This window comes from Nicotiana sylvestris, chromosome 2 (assembly GCF_000393655.2).
Source record: "Nicotiana sylvestris chromosome 2, ASM39365v2, whole genome shotgun sequence".
NCBI classification, from domain to species: Eukaryota; Viridiplantae; Streptophyta; class Magnoliopsida; order Solanales; family Solanaceae; genus Nicotiana; species Nicotiana sylvestris.
This window is the reverse complement of record NC_091058.1, coordinates 3,403,369-3,428,528: the sequence shown is the minus strand read 5'-3', so window position 1 is coordinate 3,428,528 and position 25,160 is coordinate 3,403,369. Positions and strand designations below refer to the sequence as shown.

The 25,160-nt window shown below is 32.7% G+C and overlaps 3 protein-coding genes and 1 non-coding gene across 4 annotated transcripts; 3 read left to right on the top strand and 1 right to left on the bottom strand.

Moving 5' to 3' along the window:
* Positions 1–2,449: 2,449 nt before the first annotated feature.
* LOC104243183 (cytochrome P450 724B1-like) lies at positions 2,450–8,281 on the bottom strand. Its single transcript, XM_009798339.2, has 9 exons — positions 8,190–8,281; positions 5,453–5,777; positions 5,181–5,333; positions 4,082–4,333; positions 3,773–3,859; positions 3,406–3,484; positions 3,115–3,221; positions 2,925–3,043; positions 2,450–2,790 (listed from the first exon to the last, which is right to left on the bottom strand). Exons 1-9 carry the CDS (start codon positions 8,279–8,281, stop codon positions 2,691–2,693), a joined length of 1,314 nt encoding a protein of 437 aa, XP_009796641.1. The 3' UTR covers positions 2,450–2,690.
* A 4,568-nt stretch (positions 8,282–12,849) lies between these two features.
* LOC104244600 (uncharacterized) lies at positions 12,850–15,643 on the top strand. Its single transcript, XM_009800057.2, has 3 exons — positions 12,850–13,165; positions 13,610–13,859; positions 15,178–15,643. The coding sequence occupies exons 1-3, from the start codon at positions 12,891–12,893 to the stop codon at positions 15,505–15,507; spliced, it is 855 nt and encodes a 284-aa protein (XP_009798359.1). The 5' UTR covers positions 12,850–12,890; the 3' UTR covers positions 15,508–15,643.
* Positions 15,644–16,318: 675 nt separating this feature from the next.
* TRNAT-UGU (transfer RNA threonine (anticodon UGU)) lies at positions 16,319–16,390 on the top strand. The gene has a single exon. It is a non-coding gene; the product is annotated as a tRNA-Thr (tRNA).
* A 119-nt stretch (positions 16,391–16,509) lies between these two features.
* Positions 16,510–16,902, top strand: LOC104244599 (uncharacterized). Its single transcript, XM_070167755.1, has one exon. The coding sequence runs from the start codon at positions 16,510–16,512 to the stop codon at positions 16,900–16,902; it is 393 nt and encodes a 130-aa protein (XP_070023856.1).
* Positions 16,903–25,160: the final 8,258 nt, after the last annotated feature.

The following is a 25,160-nucleotide window of genomic DNA, read 5'->3' as shown; positions in this document are numbered from 1 at the left end:
CTTAGAAATATAGAGAAATTCGGGTTACTGATAATTTGGAGGCGAAAATAATAAAAGACTTTTGAGAATAATAAAGTAATAAGTAATTTTGTATTTCAGTGTAATCTCAATAATATTTCTTGGTCTTACAGATGTTGAGTCCTTCTTCTTTTATAGTTGATTCTTAGGAGAAGATGTAATGCCTTTGTCTTAATGAGGCAATTATGAGCAATAAATGACATTAAAAGAAACGTTACACAATCATTTCTTTTTAATTCAAATTCTCTAACGTATTTGATATTTAATGTTGTATTTAGACTCTTTTACGTCATCAGATTCGTATCTTCAACTCCTTCCGATCTTCGGTCTTTAAATGACTCGAATAGGTACGAGACTCGTACCTATTTTAGTAACGGTCCACACCTATGTTATTTTCTTCTCCTCATATCTGTTGTCTCCCGTGCCTCTTGGCTATTTATTGCGTTTTGACCTTTTGACCAGTCCATGTGTCATGACACGTCATCTTCAATATTTAGATTCAGTTTTTTCCCAATACAACTATGTCACATAAAAATAAAGAAATATGTCCCCTAAAGTGCAGCCATGTGAGGAGCAACTTTATTGGACAATTGCCTAATTCAATATCAGTACATATATACAAGGAACACAAAGTGTTATATGGTTTTGATTAGCAGCTTCCTTGCTCTTTCTTTTTCCTTTTTTACTTTCTAAACATACATTGGATGTCAGGTGCGACTGAAAATCCGACCAAGATTGTTGGCATATATAGTTATTAAAGATGAAAAAATTTAGTTAATATTTTTGCAACCTGTACATATTACATTTGTTCCTCATCAATTGTATAATAATTTTCGAAGAAATTTATAACGTTCTATTGAACTATTCCATTCTTTGCCCATAAAAGTTTTCAAATTGAATGCTCAATTTCTTTCGCAATCCACCAATCTTCTTGAACTGAATTTTTTTTAATAGACGTTGTTCTTTCTTCTTAGTGTTACACGTCATTTATTTATTTATTTCCATTTTTTAGTGTTAAAGGTTATTGTTGAGTACTCGTAGAAAATGATGACCAGGGACAATTTTGGTTATCATTGAAGTGGGCATGCTGCACGTGCATTTGTAAAAATTGCAGGGCCGCCCTATTTGGTCGCCCCTATTTAACCTATACCTATTTTTTTAAAAAACTTTTAATTTGTATCCACTTTTTAAACAATTTCAGCTCCCTTTCTCCCCCCTTCTCCTCCTTCATTTTCTTTTTTCTTCTTCTACAACGATGACTTCAACATTGCTCTCTTTGATTAATGAAAGCTAAAACAAATATACTGAGCATATTACTCTCGTTGGCATGGAGGATGACTTCAACGACATAAGCTATTAAGTTTTGTACCAGCCAAGCAAATCCATACAACATAGCCACCAGTTTCTATAATTTGATGAAATAAATAACTTGATGCATAGAAATTTGTGAAGAATCTTGTCATTGTTCCACTATATGATTCTTCTCGTGACCATGGGATGGCACGAAACAAGAACTGTGAAGTAACTTGGGCTGGAAACAGATGAAGTAAAGTAAGCCAACCTCATCCTTGAAATACTTTTGTACTCCTAAAAGCAAGTGAAAACCTTTTATGAAAAAAGAACCGACATACATATACATGCTATCGCATAGTTATGGAAGTTACAAAGACAAACTTCAGCTCTAGAGCTGAAGTTTCCAGTTACAACACAAAAACTTTAGCTCTAGAGCTGAAGTTTCCCGGTTACGACACAAAAACTTCAGCTCTAGAGCTGAACTTCAGGCCCAGCTACTAGAATGCTGAAGTTTTGCGTGATTGTCTTTGCTACTTCAGCCCCGTGTGCTGAAGTTATGCGAAAAAGCGGGTACACTTGCAATTTTTTGCAAAGCGGGCACAAGTTAAAATGTGACACAAAAAGCGGGTATAGATGCAAATGCCCCAGTGCATTTGGGCTTTGGGACCCAAAGGTTACCACTACAATTGACGTGAAATTAAAAAAATAGTCAGATTTACAAGTGGTAATTAAAAATAGTCATAATTTCAAAAGTTATTGAAATTTAGTCACTTTTCATGTAAAAATAAATCTGAACGAAAACAGTGTTCAAAATTCAGAAAATATTTAGCATAATATATTAGGGTTTGAATTTTTTACATATGAACTTCCAGCATAATATAATAGAGTTTCAACATACTTAATATATTGGAAGTTCGTACACAAGTGCTCCAATCTCCAGTATATTATGCTGGAACTTTCCATGTGCTGGAGTTCCAGCATAATATACTGGAAGTTCATAAACATGTGCACCAATCTCCAGTATATTATGTTGGAATTTCCCGTGTTGCAGCAAAATAGTGGTTATTTTTCAATGACTTTACAAACGTTGGCTATTCTTCAATTACTAGTTCGAAAACTGGCTAGCCCGTATTATTTTCACGACAATTGACGAATAATATTTATTTTGATGGTAAATGAAGTGTCTACCAAAATGACGACGAAAAAGTATATGTAGAAGCAGAATTTTACATAGTCGTAAAAATAATTGCCATAATAAGCTCAACCTTGGTAAATCTGCAGCATCTTTTTGTTATTTAAAATTTGTCAAACAATTACTTCTATTAATCTCATTCTATCACTTTGTCCTTGTTGTCCATCACCTTAAAGAAATAATATCCTCAAAATTTACTTGTTTCTGCTTCCAAAGTCACTAGCAATCCTTTCGGGAATTCCAAATATGGATACAACATTGGATGATCATCTTCTTTCGCTGTCCACCTACACAATTGATAAATATTTTATTAGATAAAATAGAACTTAAGATAAGAACATATCAAAATTTAAATTAACATTGTAACTACATATATATATTTGAACAAATTGAGTCATTTTGCCATCTCTGATTATAATACCTATAATTAATGACAAGATGGTGTAGGAATAAAGCTGCTTCCAATTTAGCAAGTTCCCATCCTGGACATAGCCGCAATCCACCACCAAATGGGATCACCTTCTTGCTTGTGGTTGGATCCTGAAAAAGGGATTTTAATGTATCGTCTGTAAAAAAGTATTACTCGAAAAGTAAAAAAAAAAATTACTTACAGCCCATCTCCAAGGATTGAATTCTGATGGATTTTGATGTAGGGATGGATCAAGATGTACAGCGGACAAGATAGGAAGAACTTTCCATCCTGCTGGTATATGATATCCTGCACTTCCATCACATTGATAAAGAAACGAACATTTAGATGACTATGTATATAGTGGATATAATCATCAAATTTAATTTTGAAATGATTATATGTATATATGAATAATGTGAATGATTTAAATTAAAGTAGAAAACTGAGTGTTGGAAGCAATAAGAAATCTTATGACTTTTTGTTAACAAACCTTTGAATTCTACATCCTTGATAGCTTCCCTGTGAACAAACTTCACCAAGTTGCCACAACGTAGAGTCTCATTAATGACCTAAATTATAATAAGATTTTAGGTGCATTAATCTTGTATAAAATAATTGCAGATCAATAATCTTGATAAATATGTAATTAGAAACCTCATACAAATAATAAATAACTTACTATCATCATCATCATATCTTAAACTATATTTATAGTCTAAAAATCCCTCAAATTAAATTTTTTATTTCTTAGCTCTTAATGTAAGTGCGTACTATAAAAGTCCAAGAGACAATCGTTCATATCAATATATAAGCAATTGATTAGTTTTAATTGAAAGACTAGATTTACGAATATTTACCATACTGGTGAATTTCATTTGCTTATAATCTTCCCAGTTTATGGGTTCCCCTTCCTCTTTCTTTCTCCTTAATGCTCGATGTTCATCCTGATCATATGATGCATATATGTTAATATTGGTAGTTATATTATCTTAAAAATTATAAAGGGGTCTTGTTATTTTAAATGGACTTAAAACGAAGAAATGGGGGAGTATTAATTCAAATAAGGTTTTCCTTTACAAATTGACTTTAGGCCATCAATTTTATAAAGCCGCCCTACGAGTAATGTGTTTGAAGATCAAGTTAAAATGAGTTGTGCTTTCCTATACCTTCAAGTAATGGAGAGCTTTTGGTGATTGGGCAAGAAAATAGACGAGTAGGGACAGAAGTCCTGAGGTTGTTTCATAACCAGCCAACAGAATGTCTTGTAAAATGCTTACTTTCTCCACATCAGTTAAGTGTTCTTTGAATAAATTCTCATTAAAAATGTCTTCTTTGGCTAGCTCATTAATCCTCAAATCTTTTCTCTTTTTTCTATCTTTCACTACTTGCTTCAAGGTGGACGAGATCCTCGTACGAGCCTGCGCGGAGAGAATGAATACAACAACAACAACAACAACAACCCAGTATAATCCCACACGTGGGGTTTGGGGAGGGTAATATGTACGCAGACCTTACCCCTACCCCGAAGGGTAGAGAGGCTGTTTCCAGGAGACCCTCGACTCAAAAAGCAACATTTTTAATGAGAATTTATTCAAAGCGGAGAGAATGAATCAATTGTTAAATCCGGAGTGTTTGGTAAGACTGAAGTTATTTTTCAAAAAATTTGACATAACTTTTTGGTGTTTATTTGTTGGAGAGTGAAAATATTTTTTAAAGATTAATAATAAAATTAGCAAGCTTGATAGTATTTTTTGATAAAATATTTGATTTTTTTTTTTGGTAATTAAAGAACTTTCATTTCTCAGAAATATTTACAAACAATCAAGCTTAATCTGGACATAAGCCCCAGATTTTAGCTTTTCATTTCCCTGGCCTCAGTTCTAACTACTAACTACAAGAAACATTTCATTGTACAAAATTTGAATGTTAAAAATTTACAAAAATGGCCAATTGTTAGTTAAAGCAGAGACATAAAGTTAAGAATTGAAATAATTGTGAAGAAAATAATTTTCGCCCAAAAGTGAGGAAAGTTATTTTTTCACTTTTGGTAATTTTTTTTTTAAACACAAGAAAATAACTTATTTTCCGAAAGATATTTTTCAAATAATAATTTTTGTCATATCAAACACACCAACAACAACAACAACAACGACCCAGTATTATCCTACAAGTGGGGTCTGGGGAGGTAATATGTACGCAGACCTTACCCCTACCCCGAAGGGTAGAATATCAAACACACCAAAACATAAAAAACAGTAAGAGCACCTTAAGAGCCTTGGCATAGGATGTCCAAGGAAAGTTTATTGGAATGGACACAAATCCTTTCATGAAAGTCAAGAAATCTTCTAATAATTGCAAAGCTAGTGGCTCTCCAGGTTCCATGTCCAGTACATTCATCAACATCAAATTAAAGCTAAACTGCAAATACAAACTAAATTTGTTCAAAAATATTTATCGTTATCGAAAATTAACAAGTAAATTAATATCAAATAATATTGACCAAAGGTACGTAGTACGATATTATTTTCTTCCTGAACCTGTTTAGCTTCTTTTGAGAAGAGAACCACTTGATTTCCTCTCCATGATTCCATTAACGAGCTACATAACTTATCAACACGATCGACAAAATCGGGTTTGCACTTGAATTTATTGATGAGGCCAACTTCAATACTTCGGAATTTTTTGTGAAGATCACCAGTGGCAAGAATCAAAGAGTGTTTGCCAAGAATGTCTCTAACAGATTTAGGGTAGCTGCTTTGGAACAACCTGCCTTCATTCAGAAGGACAAATGTGTTGAACTCTAAATCACATGAAACAATGGTTGGAGAGCCAAAAAGATTGGATTTGAATACTTTTCCATATCTGAAATAAGCCAAAAAAAAAAAAAAAAACATATCTTGAGCACAATTAGAGGTGATAAAATTAATATATTTTTTTGTAACTCGCTCAACTTGTTCAAGTTTTAATGGATTGGATGTTTTTAGACTTGATCCGGTTGAGCCCATAATTGATTCTCAAATTATTGGGTCAAAATAGGAACAATGAAACTGTATAGCCGCTATAAAAATAATAGCCAAAAGATTTATACAATTTGTATTTTTTTTTGTATATAAATATTTTGTATGTTATATACAAAAATTATACAAATTTTATACACTTTTTCACTTACCAAATATAAATAATTTCTGGTGCGGGCTAAAAGTGATAATACCATGTCAAATACAACCCAAATCCAAATATCTATATATATATTAAAGCAAGAAAGTTACCATATATAATTGACATTATGGTTAAGCCAAGTGGCAAACTAATAAATGTCCATAGTATATGGTAACTTTATTCTATATTTGACTATTTTAGTTTTATATATATATATACGGAATTTAAATTAAAAGATAATTTTGAATTTATAGATAAAGTTCTAAAATTCGAATTTAAATTAAAAATAAAATTTATCTTTTTTTTTATCATGTTATCATACTTAATTCGGTTAATGATCATATGCAATCATGTTAGGAACTTTTAATATTTTTTATAATTATTTAAATACTACTTCGCCTCTAGCAAAAAAAAAACTACTCCATATAACTATAAAACTCTTTCATATTTAAAATCCTATAAGTATAGTTCTTTGAAACACTGTAGCTAGATTTGAATAAAACGAAATTCTTTTAAAATAAATGTAATATATAGGGTACACGTCTATGTTTATCTAAATAACAAAAAAGAGTTTACAAAATCAAATAAAAGTTTACTTACATATATAATAAAGTAAACATACATGCCGGAGAAAGAAACATCACAAAATCAGTCAATATTAAAAAAAATTGTTTCTTTTTTCTTATTGAAGAATATTTGTTTAAAGAGTCAATTTGCTTTTTAAAGAGTCACTTCATACCATCACAAAATGGTATGAAGTGGAATAATTTTTTTTTAAAATATAAACAAATTATTTCGAAAAAACTCTTTACTTTTTTTAATTCAAAGATAATAAAAAGATAAGATATTTTTGAACATTAGTAGAAAGTTTTAAAATTATTATAATAGAAGTTACATCGTGGATAAACTCAAAAAACTAAAATCTTATGGAACATTTACATAATATCCGGCCATATTTATTATTTACTTTTTATAGTTAATATAAATAGATGATATACCGACAACACACGATTATACACACATCTTATATGAATTATATATAAATTATACATCATTCAATTTTTTAATTTAAGTGGTCGGGTTAGCACCTATTTAAGTTGATTAGAAAAAGTCAAAAGAAAAATATGAAATAATTTCAACAAAAGACTAAAAATATAATTAAAGTTCATATGTAGACAATTTTTATTAAAACTCATCCTTTTATAGTGAAATAAATTATTTTTTTGTAACAAAAGAAATAATGACATAAAAAATAAGATAAAAGAAAATAAATATTGAAAAAAATATTATAATGATCTAACCGAGAAATAAAAGATGACAACAAATTTCTTCTTATGTTTCATCTTTGTTGAGTATAAAAAATTTGAAAGTTAATCTCATCGATTTCAAATATTTTTTTTCAACTCAAATACATAGATTATAAGACAAAAATATCTTCAAATATTTTTTTTAATTTACATTATGTGTCATTTTTAAAAAATCACTATTACTAACAAACTGATATGATATTCGAATTTGAATCGGAATGCAATTTGAGTAGTTTGCATTGATCTTAAGCCAAGTATGGTGTCGAAAAATAAACTACTTGACAACTTTAAGACGGTATATGCAATGTTTTATAATAATCAACTAATTTAACATTTAATGATTCAAAAAATAAATTTTTTGTATATATAGGGTATTAAAACTTCAAATTCTGGGGCTAGAGATATCGATAAACTTAAAGTGGAGTCATACTGAAATAAATCCGTCCAAAGAATCATTTAAATTTTTAGATAGTCGATTAAAGTGAATTTTAAATTAAGGATAATATATTCACTTGCATCATTATAAAGATAATCATTATATATATATATATATATATATATATATATATAAAGCTTTAGAAATTAAAATTTCAAAATAGAAATATTTTTTGAACGATAAAATCATACCAAATATGAGTTCAAGTCGTAGTATAAGAGTCACGTCGTAATCAAAGAATCGTTTATATCGTGTCAACCTTTGTGCTTTGCCATAAATATGAGTTATTATTTCAATTAGTGGCTATTTTTAGGTTCCAATGACACCTATGAGAGCATAAAATTATGCATAAAAATAAAAATGAATTAGTACCTAGAGCGATGTTCTTGTAAGAAGTTGCCAATGGAGAATGATTTATGAGGTGTAAAGAAGCCAAATGTTTCTCCCACAAAGGGCAAGCCCATGCTCCCACTAGGTAAGCCTTTAGGCTCATGTTTAACAAAGAAGAATTGGTGAAAGATTAAGATAAAAGTTACAATACCAAATAAGAAAGCTAATATCATCATTTGAAGAAGCACAATGATGATATATATTAGCCAAGAATAATTTTAGTACTAACAATTTAATTTTACAGTATGGTGTATCATTTACTGCTATATATATAGAGAGAGCGCCCATCTATCCAATATTGCAATCTAGATAAACCAAATCTGAATGAGAGATTTAATGATTATTTTATCAATATATAATAAATTTATTCATTCAATATTAAATGACTTACCTTTTACAATTTTAGTTGTTCTTTTCTTAGTAATTCACAAAATCTCCTCGGAAAAACTAAGATTTAACAATTTCCCTTTATTTTTAGCTATGGAATATTCGAGGTTCATTTATGCTAATAACTATCAGAAGCATTGTACTGGGTGATTTGGAACTCTTCGAGAGTCGTTGTGACTTTGGGTATTGTAGACGGATTAGAACTGATGAAGTTGAGAGGGCTATGCGTAAAATAAGAGGGGCAAAGCGATCGGGCCGAATGAAATCCGGTGGAGTTTTGGAAGAGCACGGGCAAGGCAGGCTTGGAGTGGCTCACTAGGTTATTTAATATCATTTTTAGAACGAAGAAGATGCTCGAAGAGTGGAGGTGGAGAATGATAGTTCCTGTATACAAGAACAAGGGTAATATCCAAAATTGCAATAATTATCGAGGTATCAAGCTGCTTAGCCATACTATGAAAGTCTGGGAGAGAGTAGTAGAGCTGAGGGTGAGGAAAAGTGTATCTATTTCTGAAAACCAGCTTGAATTTATGTCGGGGTATTCGACTATAGAAGCCATTCACCTTATTAGGAGATTGATGGAGCAATATAGCGAGAGAAAGAAAGAATTGCATATGGTATTCATCGACTTAGAAAAGGCGTACGATAAAGTTCCGAGGGAGGTTTTGTGGAGATGTTTGGAGGCTAGAGGTGTACCTGTTGCCTACGTTAGGTTGATTAAGGAAATGTATGATGGAGTAAAGACCCGAGTGAGGACGGTGGTGGGGACTCAGACCATTTTCCGGTTATGATAGGGTTGCATCAGGGGTCGACTTTCGGCCCTTTTTTGTTTGCTACGGTGATGGACGTACTGACGCGCCACATCCAAGGGGAGGTGCCGCGGTGCATGCTATTTGAAGATGACATTATATTGATTGACAAGACTTGAAACGGTGCAAACGCGCAATTAGAGGCATAGAGGCAGATCTTGAAATCTAAAGGTTTCAAGTTAAGGAGGACCAAGACAAAATACTTAGAGTGTAAGTTCAGTAGCGAGACTCAAGAAAGGAAAGTGAGGTGAGGCTGGACTCGCAGGTCATCCCTAGGAAAGGGAGTTTTAAGTACCTTAGGTCTATTATTCAGGGGGATGTGGAGATTGATGAAGATGTCACACATCGTCTTGGGGGAGGATGGATGAAATGGAGACTCGCTTCCGGTGTTTTGTGTGACAAGAAGGTGCCACCGAAACTTAAGGGTAAGTTCTACAAAGTGGTAATCAGACCAACGATATTGTATGGGGCTGAGTGTTGGCCAGTTAAGACCGCCCATATCCAAATGATGAAGGTAGCACAGAGATGAGGATGTTGAGATTGATGTGCGGGCACACCATATTAGATAGAATTAGAAATGAGGTTATTCGCGACAAGCTGGGTGTGACCCCTATTGAAGACAAGATGCGGGAAGTGAGACTTAAGTGGTTTGGTCATGTGAGGAGGAGCGTAGACGCCTCGGTGAGGAGGTGTGAGAGGTTGACATTGGAGGGCCTACAGAGAGGTAGAGGTAGGCCAAAGAAAAGGTGGGGAGAGGTGATTAGGCAAGACATGTCGCAACTTCAGCTGACCGAGGACATGACCCTTGATAGGAAGATATGAAGGTCGAGTATTAGGGTAGTAGAGTAGGTAGTCTAGAGTGTTCATAACAGTAGTATTGACATGCAGTCTCCTTTCTGTTGGTAATAGGTTTTTATGACTAACCGTTGTTTTCTTTTAATGTTGATCACATTACTGTCTTGTTGTTTTTATTCTGCTTTTATATGCCTTTTTAGTACTGTCCGTTCTTGTTTATATTTTTATTAATGTGGTGCTTATACTTTCCTGAGCCGATGGTTTATTGGAAACAACCTCTCTATCCTCATAAGGTAGGGGTAAGGTTACACACTACTCTTCTCAGACCCCACGATGTAGAATAATAATGAGGATGTTGTTGTTATTGTTGTTGTTGTATTTATGCTAATAACTTCCTACTCACAATTCAGAAAATTGTTGAAAAAACTAGGCCAAATACATATACAACCCATCCAACTTGGCACTATTTTTTATTTTGGCACTTTATCTCTACGTTGTTCCATTTTGGCCCTCTAACTCTATTTTATATGTTCCATTTTGGCTCTCCAACTCTATTTCTTATGTTCCACTTTAACACAAAAGCTGAAACCAGTGCAAAAAATATAGCGCATGTGCATACACAAATTTGAGGTATAATAAATATTCAATTAAATGTTGTCACATGGTTTTTTCATCCATGTCAAACGGGTCAATACTAAAATATTTGAACCCGACCATATTTTTTCATCCATTGTTGCCCCATCTTCATTCTCTAAGTTCCAAAGCTTTCATCTGCCGATTTCATACTTGACCCGTTTAGATCGAATAAACCCACAAAAAATACGGTCGGGTTCAGATATTTTAGTATTAACCCGTTTGACATAAATGAAAAAATCAAGTGGTAACATTTAATTGGATATTTATTACACTTTAGATTTGTGTGTACACACGCGCTATATTTTTTGCATGGTTTCAGCTTTTGTGTTAAAGTGGAACATAAAAAATAAAGTTGAAGGGCTAAAATAGAACAAAATAAAAATAAAGTGTCAAAATAAAAAATAATGCCAAGTTAGATGGATTGTATATGTATTTGGCCAAAAAACTATTTCGCCGCGGTTGGATGTAAGATGTATCATTTATCATGGAAGATTCTACTAGTAATAGTTTTATGACCAGTGACCAGTGACCACTGACTTATGTTATAGGAAAAATAGCGCATACGTGTAAAAAGGCTTTTTTATTATACACCTATTTATTTCTCGTACACTTTTTTTTGTTGATATAATTCCTCTTATTTCATTAAATAAGTATTGGTGATATTTCTCGTACACACATTATGAAGTAAGACAATAAGTGACGCCGAAATTTAGCTGAATTCGAAATAATTAATTTAAATTATATAGCATGACTGGTTAAAATATAGTAGTATCATTTGGAGACTTAATTTCCCCAAATTAGGAGGATACGATGAGCAAGCTAATTAATTGATGATTTGATGCGAAAGAATCAGGCACTCATGTTCATTTAAATTTTAAAAGAAAACAGAGATTTTTCAGTTAGCTGGTTTCTAATTTTCTATGGTATTTTCCTTCGTACATTTCATTATTTCATGTTGGAATTTTTTTTTTTAATTCACACATGGAAGAATGTGATTCAAGTATAAAGAAAAGTTTAGGCAGTTCCTTTAACATGTATTCCATGATTTATTCTTCGTCTATAGTCCTTTTTAATACTTTGAATTAAGTGTAAAAGGAAAAAATGGTCAGCTTTTCCCACTTCTTAACTAAATAAAAAAATGGTTAATGCACCACGCATACCAGATTTAATTTTTTCCGTCCATTTAAAGAATGAAATAAACAGACTATATACAAAAATTTGTAGTGCATATATAAGGCTACCTTCTATTTCCATACTTCAAATCTAGACAAGTAGTGGAGAGCACTAAGTCGGAGTATAGTAGTAGCAACGGAGCCGATGATTCGGGTTCGAGCCCTGAGTATGAAAAAATCTTTGGTAGGGAGCGCTTTCCCCCGAATGAGGCCCTACACGGTGCGAATTCGGATATAGTCGGGCTCCAATACGAATACCGAACACCAAGTGAAAAACCAAAAAAAAGAAAACGGAGCCGAAGGAGCTACGAATGCGAAACTAAGATAAAATAATTTGATTCTTTACCCAAATATAGCCAGCCGATTTTATTGTTTACTTTTCCTTACTAACATATATTGACTATACACATATTATACATAAAATATATATATATATATATATATATATATATATATATATATTAGTAACATTTGTAAGTTATTTTTTTAGTTTAAATGGTTGAGTCGAGCTATTTGATTAATTCTTCATGAAATTTTAGCTAGTGCAGATAATCATGGGGATGAATGTAAAATGGATTAATACTTTATGAGCCGTATAGATAGAAATTTTAGGGATTAATCAGTATTTATTTTGTTATGAAATTTAAATAAAAATCTTAATTTCAGGACAACTCAGAATATTTTTCTTCCGAATGAACTAAAAAACTAAAATTCAGTTAATTCCTAGATAGTAGCCTCATTTTTACTGGAAACCACGTGCAGCCACCAGTCCAATTTCCCTATGGGCCTGCAAGTAATTTCAGCCACTGGTGAATGTTAAAAGATCCAAAAAAAATAAAAAATTCATAAATTGATTTCTATGTTCATCTCCAAGCAAACAAGTCATGTGGTTCACCATATCTCCAAAAACATGGCAATTTACCAATTCATCAAACTTACAATTCTTTCCTCTTCCAACTAAAATCAAAACAATTCCCAAAGCCTATAATGGAGATGATAATTCAACAGAATCAACAGCAGGAAAAATCAAACGTATGGTTCTTAGTCAAGAAGGAAGAACCAAACTTAACATTTTACCAGACAGAGAATTCTATGCTTACCCAAGATTTGTGACACACGTTGATGATCGTTTCATTTCCTCTTTAACAAATCTTTACAGGTACGAGTGAGTTGTGCATGATTGATCCATTTATTGATTCAATCCATTTTAATTGTAAAAATAGCGCGAGCTAGCCAGTTTTCGAATTGGTAATTGAAAAATAGCCAACTTTTGTAAAGTCGTTAAAAATAATCACTACTATTTTGATGCTACATGGAAAGTTTCAGCATAATATACTGGAGATTGGTGCACCTGTGTATGAACTTCCAGCATATTATGCTGGACAAGTATATTATGCTGGAACTCCAGATTATGCCAGAATATTTCCCTGATTTTGATTTTGTTCAAATTTATCTTTACATGAAAAATGGCTAAACTTCGATTACTTTTGAAACTGTAGCTATTTTTCAATTACCACTTATAAATCTGGCTATTTTTAAATTTACCGCATTTTAATTAGCCCTTATTTAGCCCAACTCGACCATTTAACACACATATTTACAGGGAACGCTTGAGGCCCGAGTTTGAGATTCTTGACCTTATGAGCTCATGGGTCAGTCATTTACCACAAGAGGTGAAGTACAAAAGGGTGGTGGGTCATGGACTTAATGCTCAAGAGTTGGCCAAGAATCCCAGATTGGATTATTTCATTGTGAAGGATTTGAATCAAGATCAGAAACTTGAGTTTGAAAATTGTAGTTTTGATGCTGTTTTGTGTACAGTCAGTGTGCAATATCTTCAACAGCCTGAGAAGGTCAGTAATTTAATTAACCTAAATGGTCCCTTAATTAGATGATAAAGATTAATGGATGACTAATCCGAAATTGTCAAGATTTTGTGCACCTAATTTGGACGAGAAGGGATAAAATCAAGTGTTACCACAACCACATACAGGTTGCAAAATGTGTGGTTGATTATAAGCCACACAAGTCCCAAATCGTAGTACTCCTCCTGTTTCAAATTAGATGACATATTTTGCTTATCGAGAGTCAATTTGAATAAATTTTAAAGTTAAATTGGATTAGTTCAATTCAGTATTTTAAAATTAAACTCTAGGTAATCAAAAACTATTAGAAAAATACTATAAATTGCAATTTTTCTCATGTCAATATGATAAAAAATATATTTTAAAATATTGGTCAAAGTTCACGTAATTTGACTCTAGATAAGCGAAATGTGTTATTGGTAAAGCGTATGTTAGCAAATCGTAACATGACTAAGGAATTGATCGTCAGATATATTATTACTACTAAACTTTGCATTAACAAGACGAGGCTTAGTTTATATATTGATCATTATATTAAAAATTATGTTGCATATTGGTGCTTTGTATTATATTGACTTTTTAATGTGAAATAACAATATACTGCATATTAACAATACTTGTGTCGAATCCCATAAATGAAAAAAAAAAATCTCTTGAGACTATTACTACTAGTTTAGTTGATCATTAAGCCGTGGGTATTATTTCTTTGTTTAAACTATTGATTAAGATTATGAGAACTAAATTGTTTTTAATAGAACTTACATATTTGTAAGAGGAGTACAAGCTTTATTTATGTGGCCTATTTTAGCATCTATCATCTTAATTTTTCAACATCAGGATTTATTAATCTAGGTCATGGGTGAGTAATAATTCTTACGAATTCATCTATAAAATTCAAAACCAAACACATGTTTTAGATGATAAACCAATATCTATAATTTAACACGATATAAACATGATCCCAATCATCTGATAACCCGTGGCGGAGCCACATTGAAGCAAGGGGTGTCAAAATTACACTATTTTTCTAGATAATTTTTTTTATTTTTTTTGTATATTTACTATATGTTGACTCTCCTTGACTTTTCGATATATCTAACTATTTATATTTTGATACCCCTTGATGAAAATTCTGGATTTGTCACTGCTGATAACAAATACAACGCTCCAATAATTTTTAATAATATAATAGTTCTTGCCTAGACCGTACTTGTGAAAATACACTGAGTATCTTGCATCAAAATTCCTATACAACTTGCTCACAAATTAACCAAACGATCTATAATAGTATTAATTAAATTTTCAGGTGTTTGCCGAGGTATTTCGTGGTCTAAAACCAGGAGGCGTGTTTATTGTAAGCTTCAGTAATAGACTGTTCTATGAGAAAGCAATTAGTGCATGGAGGGACAGTACAGGATATGGTAGGGTGCAACTTGTGGTGCAATATTTCCAGTGCGTTCAAGGATTTACGCAGCCAGAGGTGATACGCAAATTACCAACTGAAAAAGATGGTGCGGCTCCACAAAATCAATGGCCTTTGAATTGGATAATGCAGTTGACAGGGTTGTTATCATCTTCATCTGATCCTTTTTATGCAGTTGTAGCCTACAGAAACTTCAAACCAGTGCACGAATGAATAATTTGTATTCAAATGTAAAGCTCCAAAGTATACTAACTTAGCTTGAACCAATTAATTACTCCTACTTGAGAAGAATTATAAGTTCTTTGTACTAAACTTGGATGTATTATAGTAACATTTAGTTTGTTGTATAGAGCAATCTGTAATCAGTAACCACAAATCATAAGGCGGAGCTAGGATTTCAACCCTATGAGTTCTGAATTTTAGAATGATGATTTCAAGTGTTAATGAATGGATTCTAAATTTAATATTTATACATATTTAATAAATTTAAAACACCAAATACATTATTTGAGCAAGAGCTGCGGGTAGCTCGGCTTGTGCCTCGCCCAGTAAAATAACCTTTACTCCTAGCCTGTTTTACTAATCACAATGAATATATGACAAATGTCTTTTACATTCACTTGTATCACTTGGTTATGGTTAATTAAGTATGTATTTTCACTTAACTATATCATATTATATGATTTGGTATAATTAAATATTAGATGTGAGTAAATTTGATTTACTGCAAATACGACTCATAAAGGCTTTTTACATTTTATTAAATTCAACATTATAAAAAGCCATAAAGGCCTAAAATCCCTTAGTTTACCCTTTTATCCAATTTAACACGATATAAGAGGAACTGATCTTTATGAGCGACAAAGATAAGTGGAAACCTCCTATACTTAATGTGATTTAGAATAATATAGAGGCCTTAATAACTTACATTCTCTTCCAACGTTAAGAAATTAGAATTGTTTAGTTTCAATTTATAGACACAAATTAGAATTTATAAAATAAGTATTTCGATGAACAGCACAAAGCCCCTATAGCTCAGTGGTAGAGCGTCAGTCTTGTAAACTGAAGGTCTGTAGTTCGATCCTGCATGGGGGCAAAACATTTATTTTTGAACTTTTCCTTTCTTTTTCCTTTTTTGCACAAATCTCCCAAAGCCCTAGGTGATATATTTTTCCTTTTTTTGGTGGTTCAATGCTGTAACAATTGTTAATCCAAATGGCTTCAATTCTCCGAAAAGCTCTCAGAAACCAATTTCGATCAAGAATTCTCAAGAACCTTAATAAATCCGAACCAGCAATTCTCAGTTCTACACCACAAATCTTGGCCCATCCACCTTGCAGCAGACATAATCAGATACCCTTTTTTCTCCAAAGAGAAACAGTGGATTCAAAATTGAATCTTTACCCAAGTTTTTCTTTTGGTCTTTTTCTTGACCCAAATGGGTTTTTTCTTAACCCTATTTCTCCAAATGAATTGGTTAAATCCGAGAACGATGAAAACCAAGACTCAGTAAAGATTTGGGCGGATAGTGTGAAGAAAAAGAGGAAGAGGAAGATGAACAAGCATAAATTGAAGAAGCTTAGGAAGTGCTTGAGGAGAAAAACGTAATTTTGTGTTAATCTGGTGAGGACTTTGTTACTAAGTCTGCATCTTCGCCCGTTTTGAAATCCCTTTTTCAGGCATAGTGTTCATTGTTTCCGCTTTGTAATGACCGAAAGATATTTCCTTTGCTGTTATTTTGAATGATTTCAACTCTGATGAACTGATGTAGTAATAGGTCCAAAACAGAAGCTAAGTCAACCCTTCCAATTTTTCTAATAATCTATTTTGAGGGGCGTATAATTTGTGTTGTCGCCTTCAAATCTCACTGATCGAGGTTTATGGATTATTTGACATTGTTGTGTTTGATATTTGGATTAAGAAAGATTTAGAAATCTGGATGAATGAATGAATTATGGTTAGTTGTCAAGCTTCATGTAGTTCACTTTAATGGAATTAATTGCTTTTGTCTGATTTCAGCTTTGTAAATTCTTGTTGTTATACCTGCTTAGTTGGTCCTCTCTTCTTCATTGTACAAACGTTTTGATAGTTTTCGTTGATGAATTTCAGTATGGATTTTACCTTTTATGTTTGTGAGGTATCTTTGTGCTTTACTCCATTTCTCAACTTCCAATAGTATTCTCATATTGAATATCTCCGAACTTGTCTGTGCAGTCGATATATTTGTTGTAGCCAGTGAATAATGTGAACACTCTTGGGTATGGTCTAGCATCAATGAAGCTGGAACATCATAAGAGAGAAGGGTTCAAATTCTAATATGCACAAAAATAGCTGATTTCTTCTCATTACTCTTGATTGGTAGAGTTACCAATGCATATATTGGCTAGGAAGATGCAGGTAAGGTAGAATAACCGTGGTGCGCGAGCTGCATATAGGTCTTTCTTGAAAAGGTAAATATTCGTGTAAGATGCCTCGTATCTTGGAGGAAAGAAAATGGAACAAAATTTGTTTTCATTGCAAGTGCCCTCATGGGTGGGCACACATCGGCAGTCTAACTCTAGGTCATTACTCAGCATCGGTGGTCATATTCCCTGTGCCATTTATGTGTAAGGGGTTTTTCGATTGAGCGATATAGGTAAGCTACTTAGGTTTTGCTATGTCAACAGAGATTGAAACCGTAATAGGGGACCGATTTAAGTTGGGTGGTGAGTAAAGATAGAGCGGACAAAAAAAGAGAGTGACTTAGATGTCAGTCCTTCTATGTTCCAGCTAAGTCAAATATGAAAGCATCTGGATGGGAAACTAGTGGAGCACTAGTGGGAGGAGCAGAAGTAGCTGAAAGCACTTGAAATCTTGAAACTATCAGATTTGATCTTAATGCTTTCTTTCTGATCTCTGTTTGTTTGCTTGATAAGCCCTTTATGCCCTCTATCTATAACTGCCCTTATATCCTAGGAAATCTTCCTTGGAGAGATGAGCTGATTTCCCGCGCACAGCTATTATTTCCGACGCAGGTGTCCTGAGACTCTCTTCAGTTCTAAGGTCCACTCTGTTGGAAACTTACTCACCTTAATCTGGACGTAGGTTGCTTGAGCTATTCCATATTAAGATGTTGTGGGCTAAGTAAGTTGGCTGGTGAAGTGGTCACCTCTATTTAGGACTTGTGGGAATTGATTTTGAGTGAATAATTTACTTATGCGCTTCTCTTTTTCCTAATTTGATTAGTTGCGTACCCATCTTTCCTTGTTTGGTTGCTCACATGGGCGAAGCTAAATATAGGCAAGGGGGTTCAATTGAATCTCCTTGGTGATTAAAATTGTACTGGCAAATGAGGCAAAAACAAATCTTTTTTTGTTATATATAAATTGTTCAATCCCCTAGTGTAGTGTTAAAGGGCTTTTTGACACTTGCTTTTAGATCACAGCTTCGAATCCCAACTGTGACATTCTAGTATTTTCTTGAATCTCCTTGTATAAGTTTCCGACTCTGCAATTGCTTGCTTATATATTTACTTGTAACAGGCATATTGTGAAGCCAGTTGAGAACCGAGTGCATTTAGATATTGACCACTTTGAGGCTTGTGATGCTTAAAATCTGGCCCATGTCCCAGGGGTGTCTGAGCTACTTGTTTCAGCATGCTCAGATTCCCACATCCCTACTTAAGCTATTGTTATGTTAAGTCTAGTCTGCTTAAACAACGTGTTTTTACCAGAGATTCTACATGTTGGGTTATAATCTGCCCATCTACGATTTCCCCGGCGCAGTAGTATGTTCTGGGCAGGTGTAGCTTAACTGTATGTTTCTCATATCTCAACTAATGTCCTAACCAAGGGGTGTATAGTTGAGGTGAATGCCATATTTCTTGTAAGGGGCAATGTACTTAATGCCGGAGAATATTCTTTATTAAATGCTACTGGGTGGCAGACATTTATTTCATCTTTATGAGTATCATTCTCTCCGGTAATAGACAGGATCATTGCTTTCGGTTTCAACTATCTTCTGTTTTTGGCTCTACGTATCACTTCCTCATGCGATCATTTAATATAACATATTTTACCCTATACAAATACAAAACTAATTCAAACATCCATCGTTGCTTATAACACTTCATCTTGGATGTCCATTAACAAATAATGTGCCTCATTAAAACCTTCCTAAGAAAGACCCAGTGGAAAAAAGCCTAGTGAAGGAAAAAGATTACACATATCTTGTAATACGCATTAAGAGTTGCCTCATTAAAAACCTTACCAGGGAAACCCAAATGGGACAAAACTTTGGTTAAGGGAAAAAGAGTACAACATGTATTTCTCCCCTTGATAAAAACTTTATTTGATATCTCGGAGACGATGCATTCCAATCATGTATCTCAACTTCTCAAATGTTGATGTTGGCAATGCTTTAGTGAACAAATCTGCCAAATTATCACTTTGAACGAATTTATTAAACATCTAATTCACCATTCTATTGAATATCATACGTGAAAACGAATTTTGGTGAAATATGTTTTGTTCTGTCTCTTTTAATATATATAGCAGTATTATCTTCATACAAAGGAATATCCTTTTCCCATGAAAGACCATATATCTCCAGGATATATTGATTTATTGATCTCAATCAAACACATTCTCGACTCACTTTATGAATGACTATTACCTCCGCATGATTTGAAGAAGTAGCAATCATAATTTATTTTGTTAAACTCCATGATATGACAATACCTCCACATGTGAATAAATATCCTGTTTGAGATCGACCTTTATGAGGGTCAAGCAAATATCCTGTATCTGCATAACCAATCAGTTATAAACTGAATTCATTTGAATAAAATAATCACATATTAGTGGTCCCTACGAGATATCTGTAGATGCTTAATACCATTCCAATTTCTTTGTATTAAAGAAGAACTAAATCTTGCTAACAAACTTATAGAGAAAATTATATCTGATCAAGAATTATTAGCAAGATACATTAATGCCCCAGTTGCACTAAGATATGGTATTTCAGCATTAGAAGTTCTTCATTATTTTCACGAGGACGAAATAGATCTTTATTTATGTCAAGCGATTTTACAACCATCGAGATACTCAATGGATGTGCTTTATCTATATAAAAGCGCTTCAAAATAATTTTGGTGTACATTGATTGATGGGCAAATATTCTATTTTTCAAATGTTCAATTTGTAAGCCAAAATAAGATTTTATCTTTCTAAAATCTTTCATTTCAAATTCTTTCTTCAAACACTCTACTGCCTTTGGAAGCTCTTCAGGAGTTCCGATGATATTCAAGTCATCAACATACACAGCTATTATGACAATCAGATCCAGATCCTTTTATAAAGGACAAATTGGGTCATTCTTGTACCATTCTTTCAATAGGTATTCACTAAGGTGATTATACCACATGCGCCCTAATTACTTCAATACGTATAAAGATTTCTGAAGCTTTATCGAACAAGTTTCTCAGGAATCTTTATATGTTTCAGGCACTTTGAATCTTTCAGGTATTTTTCATAATAATTTCGTTATTCAATGAACCATATAAATAGGTCGTGACAACATCCATAAGACGCATATCAAATTTTTCATGAATTGCTAGACTGATAAGATACCTGAATGTCATTGCATCCATTACAGAAGAATATGTCTCCATATAAAGGTCGTTGTGAAAATTCTTATGTCACAAGTCGTGCTTTATATCTTACGACTTCATTTTTTTCATTTTTTTTTCGCACAAAAAATTATTTGTACCCCACTGGCTTTACACCTTCATGTGTTCGGGCTATAGATCTAAAAATTTCACGTTCTTCAAGTAAAGTCAATTCTTTTTGGATAGTGTCTTTCTATTTTGGCCGATCATTTCTCCATCTACATTCATCGATAGATTTCGGTTCAAGATCCTTATCTTATTGCATTACTTCAATAGTAACAAAACATTATCGACAACTATATCATTTCAATTCCATCTTTTTCAAGTCGAGACATAATTTATCAATCTCTCTTCATTTTCAACATTATTAGGTACCTGAACCTCTCCTGAGGTTTTATCAATTGTTATGTCTCGGGGCTCTTCTTGAGAAACTACCTCCATATTATGACCATCTTGATCATTTGTCCCTTTTCTTTTTTGAGGATTTTTCAATCATTGAACCGATTGGTCTACCACGTTTTAAGTGTGACTTAGGCTCATTTACTTTAACAGATTGTCCTACCGGGACATCAACTCAAATTGGAGCATTTGCAGCTGAAATATGAGATTTAGTAATTCTTGTTAGATTGGTAAATGCATCTGGCAATTGATTTGTAATACTTTGTAAATGAATTATTTTTTGAACCTCCAGTTCATATTAATTTATACAAGAATCTAAATAAGATAGTGATGATGCATTCCAATCTATATCCTTTTTCAGCTGCTTATTCTCATACCATAATGTTAAAAGTGATTTAATCTAATTGTTCTAAGCAATTCACAAATTAATTTAAAACAATGATCCATTTGTACTATAACTGATTATCCCATAATAATACGAGTATCAATTTGACCACCATATTCACAACAATTAAGAAATGTTTGGACGTATGCTTAGTGAAGGGAAAATGGAAAACATGCAGGCCTGCATATAATTGTTAATGGAAAACATGCAGGCCTTATTTATTTTAAAATAAATACAATTCAAAAAAATTATATTCTATAAATACCTTTTAATATTTATAGCAAAATATTTAATTTTGTTTACCTCCTACCCCTAAGCCATTAAATACGCTATTCAGTTACACTATTTTCTTTCTCTCTTTACTTTGATACGCTATTCAATAATGAAAGCAGTAAGTTTCCTCTTTATCAATTAGTCTATTTTGAACGACTCCGGCACCATCTCCGGACCAAGGCGACGCATTTTCAAAGATTTCTCAAGCAACTTATATCGGTCAGATTGGGATTGACGTTTACCAAAGTGGACCTATTAGTCTATCTTGTCTTCTTTGTCTCCCGAATGAAGTGCTTCTCTAGCTTCAATGAAGTGCTTCTCCAGATTGGGATTAACCACCAGTAGTACAACGAGAACAAGAATAACTGCTCCAATCCCAATCATTGAGTTTCTGAAAGCCTTATAAGAATCTGAAGAAACAGCGTAATTTGGGAACCCTGATCTTCCTCTTCAACACTATCTGAGCCAACGACCTATTTGGGAACCCTTTTCACTACCGGCTTCCGATGAACGACGGATTCTCCGGAAATTAGGGTTTGTTCTTGAACAAAGACGACGGAGTTTTGAGGCTGAGCAACTTGATTTTCTGTTAATATATTTCAATGAATTTTCATGTATTTCATTGTTTTTTTCCATTGTAATTCAATGTATCTCGTTGTATTCCATGTATTTCATTGTATTCACTGTCTTTTTTTTCATTGTATTTCAATGTATCCCGCTGTATTCTATGTATTTCATTGTATTCACCGTCTAGCTATATGCCATGAATGTATTCATATGTTTTTTTTTAATTAATATAATTTATGTATTCAGATGTTTTATATAATTTCTCTGAAGATTGCTATGTTTTTGGGTTATTTTTCGGTTGAGAATCTTTTTTATAACTGAAAATACAAAATTTGTGTGTTATAATTGAGTTTGTTGAGTTATATTAGGAGTCTATTATGTTAATTGATTTACTTTCCGTCTTAAAAACAGTGTAATCCCCTATTTTACGCCATTAATAAAGTCGAATACAATAATCTGTCCAGTTGTATCTCATGTTTCACTCCATGAATACAGTCGAATACACTCGAATACAACAACTGATTAGCTGGACTTCCCTGATTCACGCCTATTTTTGCTACTGTATTCATGGATACAATAACTTACATACATCAAATACATCTTATAACCACAAAAAAAAGTATTTATAATCCGTCATATAACAAACGGTATCTATAGATGGTTAATTACTACTAAAAGATAGTGCTTTATGAAAATTCTCTATTATTTATTAAGTATATTAGCCTGGAGAATGTGTCTAGTTACTGATTTATTTTCAACTGATAAATAGTATAATGGTACCAAGCAAATATTGGTGATGGGACTATCCAGTAGCAGATGTAACTATTATCCTCCTTTTACTCTATTACGCATAGCAGTAGCACCAGAATAAGTTTAAAAGAAATATACCTTGTTCTGAGAAAGAGAATAAGCACAACTTAGAGATAATGAATTTGGTTAGAGCTTCATGTTGATAACGTATTATGAAATAAAAATAATATAATAAGAACTATGTAATTAACTAGGACATAATAGAAGAGAATGATAATATTATAAAGGAACGTTTCTTCCTTGTTTCAGAATGTCTTTAATAGGTTCATCAATGAACCTATTTATAGAAATATTTCATTGTTGCGAGGCAGGTGTGACCTCTATTGAGGATCAGATGTAGGAAGCGCGACTTAGGTGGTTTGGTCACGTGAGGAGGAGGAGCACAGACGCCCCGGTGAGGAGGTGTGAGAGGTTGATATTGGAGGGCCTACAGAGAGGTAGAGGTTGGCGAAAGAAGAGGTGGGGAAAGGTGATTAGGCAAGACATGGTACAACTTCAGCTGACCGAGGACATAACCCTTGATAGGAATGTATGGAGGTCGAGGAGTAGGGCACTAGAGTAGGTAGTCTAGAGTGTTCATAACAATAATATTAGCACGCAGTCTCGCTTTATGTTGGTAGTAGGTTTTTATGACTAACCGTTGTTTTCTTTCATTGTTAATCACCTTACTGTGTCTTGTTGTTTTTATTCTGCTTTTATATAGCTTTTTGGTACTGTCCCTTTTTGTCTATATTTTCATTAATGTGGTGCTTATGCTTTTCTGAGCCGAGGGTCTATTGGAAACAACCTCTCTATCCTCACAAGGTAGGGGTAAGGTCTACCTATACATTATTCTCCCCAAACCCTATAGTGGGGGATAATACTGGGTATGTTGTTGTTGTTATAGTATTTTATTGTTACAAATCAATCCTAAATCTGTTATGAATACAAAACTAATTTAAAACCTGTTATGAACACAAAACCAATTTAAAACCTGTTATGAATACAAAACCAATTCAAAACCTGTCATGAAGATACACATCGTTGCAAGTGGATGCAGGATTTATAACACAAGTCATATTTTAGTTGCTCTTCATTTTTTATTTCAATATTATTCATATTGATGTACCGTAACATTTTTCTAAAATTATCATATTTGATTTGTTCTGTTATGTTACCATTATTGAAATTATCAATATTATTCAGATTGAGAAATTTTAAGAATAGAATAACATAGGTTACCATTATTGATCATCATGACATCAATAACCGTACCATCAAGAAGCCATTAGTATCTTTAGAAAACAAAAAAATAAAAATAAAATTACTTAATAAAGTTTCAAAAAATATTATAAAACTAGATGTTAATAATAAAACGGATAAAACCTTGAAATAACTCCATTTGAATTTGAAGACTATAAGACTTTATTAAATTGTGCAATTATTGATATTAAAAAAAATATTATCCTGTAAATCTAATATAATTACTTTTTCTCAAGTGTGGACAACTTTACTAAGTGATTAACTAATCCAATTACGTAATTTACTAAACAATGTAAATTCACCAATATTAAATTAAAAAGTTGATGCAACAATATGTTATGAGGCTTTATAAATTAGTTTCCATTATTTCGTTTTTATTAAACATTCGGTTTCATTATTTATACAATTGAACATTCAATTTCTTTGGGAGAAATTTAAAAATAGCTAGATTTACAAGTGGTAATTGAGAAATAACCACAATTTTAAAAGTAATTAAAATTAGCCACTTTTCATGTAATTGAATGAAAACACTCTTCAAAATTC